This window comes from Austrofundulus limnaeus, unplaced genomic scaffold (genome assembly GCF_001266775.1).
Source record: "Austrofundulus limnaeus strain Quisiro unplaced genomic scaffold, Austrofundulus_limnaeus-1.0 Scaffold54, whole genome shotgun sequence".
NCBI lineage: Eukaryota > Metazoa > Chordata > Actinopteri > Cyprinodontiformes > Rivulidae > Austrofundulus > Austrofundulus limnaeus.
In genome coordinates this window covers 1,220,342-1,222,845 of record NW_013952456.1, presented here as the reverse complement: position 1 = coordinate 1,222,845, position 2,504 = coordinate 1,220,342, and the positions used below count along the sequence as shown (strand labels likewise).

At 41.5% G+C, this 2,504-nt stretch overlaps 1 protein-coding gene across 2 annotated transcripts in view; it reads right to left on the bottom strand.

The window, feature by feature from the left end:
- The window catches only part of LOC106517907 (vasoactive intestinal polypeptide receptor), a 42,262-nt gene that overhangs the window by 36,887 nt on the left and 2,871 nt on the right, over positions 1–2,504 (bottom strand). The window contains exons 2-3 of one of the 2 annotated variants that reach the window (XM_014008956.1): positions 1,680–1,723; positions 77–170 (exon numbers count right to left, since the gene is read on the bottom strand). In XM_014008956.1, coding sequence (XP_013864410.1) covers positions 77–149 — 73 coding nt within the window. In that variant the 5' untranslated portion in view covers positions 150–170; positions 1,680–1,723. The remainder of the gene's footprint in view (positions 1–76; positions 171–1,679; positions 1,724–2,504) is intronic. The other variant, XM_014008955.1, reaches the window with a different exon arrangement.

The window sequence follows — 2,504 nt, the reverse complement described above, 5'->3', positions numbered from 1 at the left end:
CACACACACACACACACACACACACACACACACACACACACACACACACACACACAAAGACACGATGCTCACATACCTGTCGTTCTGTTCTCACTCTGAGCCTCACACATTTTCCTCTCCTTGTCTATTTCCAGAATCAGGTCACACATCTGACTCTGTGCTGAAAACACCTGTGGACACAAAAAAATCATCTTTGACATTTGAACAAATTTGTGTGTGCGACACAATATAAACATGCAAGGGTTTGTGTGGACAGGACTCTGTGTTAACTTCTGATGAGGAAAAGGAGAGGTGGTTTTGGTTTTATACTCAGTTTTATGGCATAATGGTCCAGAAATATAAGACCGTATTTGCGTAGTATGTCACGCCACAAATAACAGTGTTTCCACTGTTATTGTACAAGGGCTCTCTTAACAGAATCGAAAGCCTCACCTATCACCCCCCCCACCCCCAAACTATAAAACTGAAGGGCTGTATTAATTACAGGAGTAAGTAGGCCTATAGACTGTTTGTTTTTTCTAGTGTACTACCACAACAAGTTTTAATATTTTCTTGTATAACTAAAATACGTATTTTGTCATGGAGGATAGTTCCTCATAATTTCTCTCTTCCTCCTTGGCTCCCTCCCGTAAGGAATGAGGGAGAAATTACATCCTACATTGCTTAGAGCGATGCAACCATAGTTGTTTTGTTCACACCGGAGTAAAAAAAAACAACATCTTTTTGGTGTTTCTTTTTTTTTTAATGCGGAGATGAACACAAGATGTGGACATTGCTTGCCCATAAGTCCATCTTGCTAATTTAGCAGCTGGCTTCTGCTCTGGGAGCGCAYCAGATCATTTTGGCTGCATGCAGAAGCTCACATGTATGGCAGGCCGTTATACATTTAATCGGCTTCACGGTGCTTATTAGACAAGTTATTTAAGTGAGAAATATATAAGATTCAACTAATGTAAGTTTAATTGCAGATTTTTTAATGTTTTACACACTCTTTTAACAAATAATATTTCTGCTGTCAAACATTCCGTGTTCAAATGTCCCCGAGGCCATTACTCCAGGGGAAACACTGAATAACATTTGATTTTGATGCAACTTTGCATTAGAATAAATGATGTTTTTTTCCAGTTTCACTCAATACATGGCATGTTTTTTGAAGTATGAAGGAAATATCAATTTTCCCTTCTGACTTTATATTTTTATTCATCTTCATTCCTCCTTAGAAGAGATTGTGTTTTATTCCTCAGGCATCCACAGTATTCCTCATCTCCTGAAGGGGGATGTGTGGAAGCTGATTCATGAGGCATAAACATACTCACTATAAAGATCAACTGATGTCAAATGACAAAATCTTTACTATGTTGTAAACCCACAAGTATCCCCCCTCAGGATTTTCACCAACTGTTTGCAGGGTGAATTATTGCTCTGACGTAGCTGGATCACTTTTCATTCAGTGGGCATTAATCAAGCTGGAGTTAGCCACAAAATAAACCTGTACAACTCCCGCTGCTCTGGTGACTCCCTTTAGTTATATGATCATTCATCTTGTTCCTCAGACATCAGAGTTTCTCTTTCTGTTATTTCCRATAGCGATGATTGACCAATGCAGTACTCTGACAGTGACGGATTACAGTTTCCTTCAGTTGTGCAAGATGATGTGATAATTAGGATGGTGATCTCACTTTTAGGGAGTGTAGTCTTCTTCACTCGACTTTCATCGCAGGAGCTGAAAACAAGCAGGAAGAGCTTGTTTATAGATCTGATACTCTGAAAGATCTGACCTCCAGCAGAAGACACAAGGAGACAGAAAGACTGCTGTTTTAGCATCCTGCTTGGAGTCTTCTTTTCTCCCAAATCTTGAACATGCAAAGTCTGCATTGAAAAAACATAACCTTCCCCCCAAAAAAACCTCAAATAGCTATTTGGTTTGACGAAGGTTTGTTGTTTATTACAAATGCAGGAGTGCAATCCCCCTTGCTCCCCCTAGCCAGACAGTTTTATCATCTCAAGTCCGAAGTTTTTGCTTGGTGTGCATCTTTAATTTTCCCTGGCTATTTAGGAAATGTAGAACATCTTAAAAACAGACATTGTTTTGATCAATTATGAATTCAAAAGGTAGATGATTTATTTAAAAATAAATACTAAAACTTAAAACCTCTTCCCTCCGTATAAAGAAAATTGATCTAAAACCAATAACCTCAACATTAGGGTGCAGGACCCCAGGAGGTTAAATGATATTTGTTTGGGTGTCCTTGTGTTATATGTTCTGATAGTGGCCCAAACGTTGGGGTGGGTGTAGTATGTCTTCTGGGGTGGGGATTGGGTTGGTGGCCTTTGGTGGTGGCTGGGGGCTGTGCTGGGCCGGCTGGTTGGCCCCTTTGCTGTGGCGGGGGCCCGCCCTGGTTGCCCCCTTGCTTTGTCGGCAGATGGGTGGGTGCTCTTGGCCGGGTCGTCCTTGCTGGGGAACGGTGGCCTCTCTGGGCGGCGGGGCGGCTATGGGGCTAGGG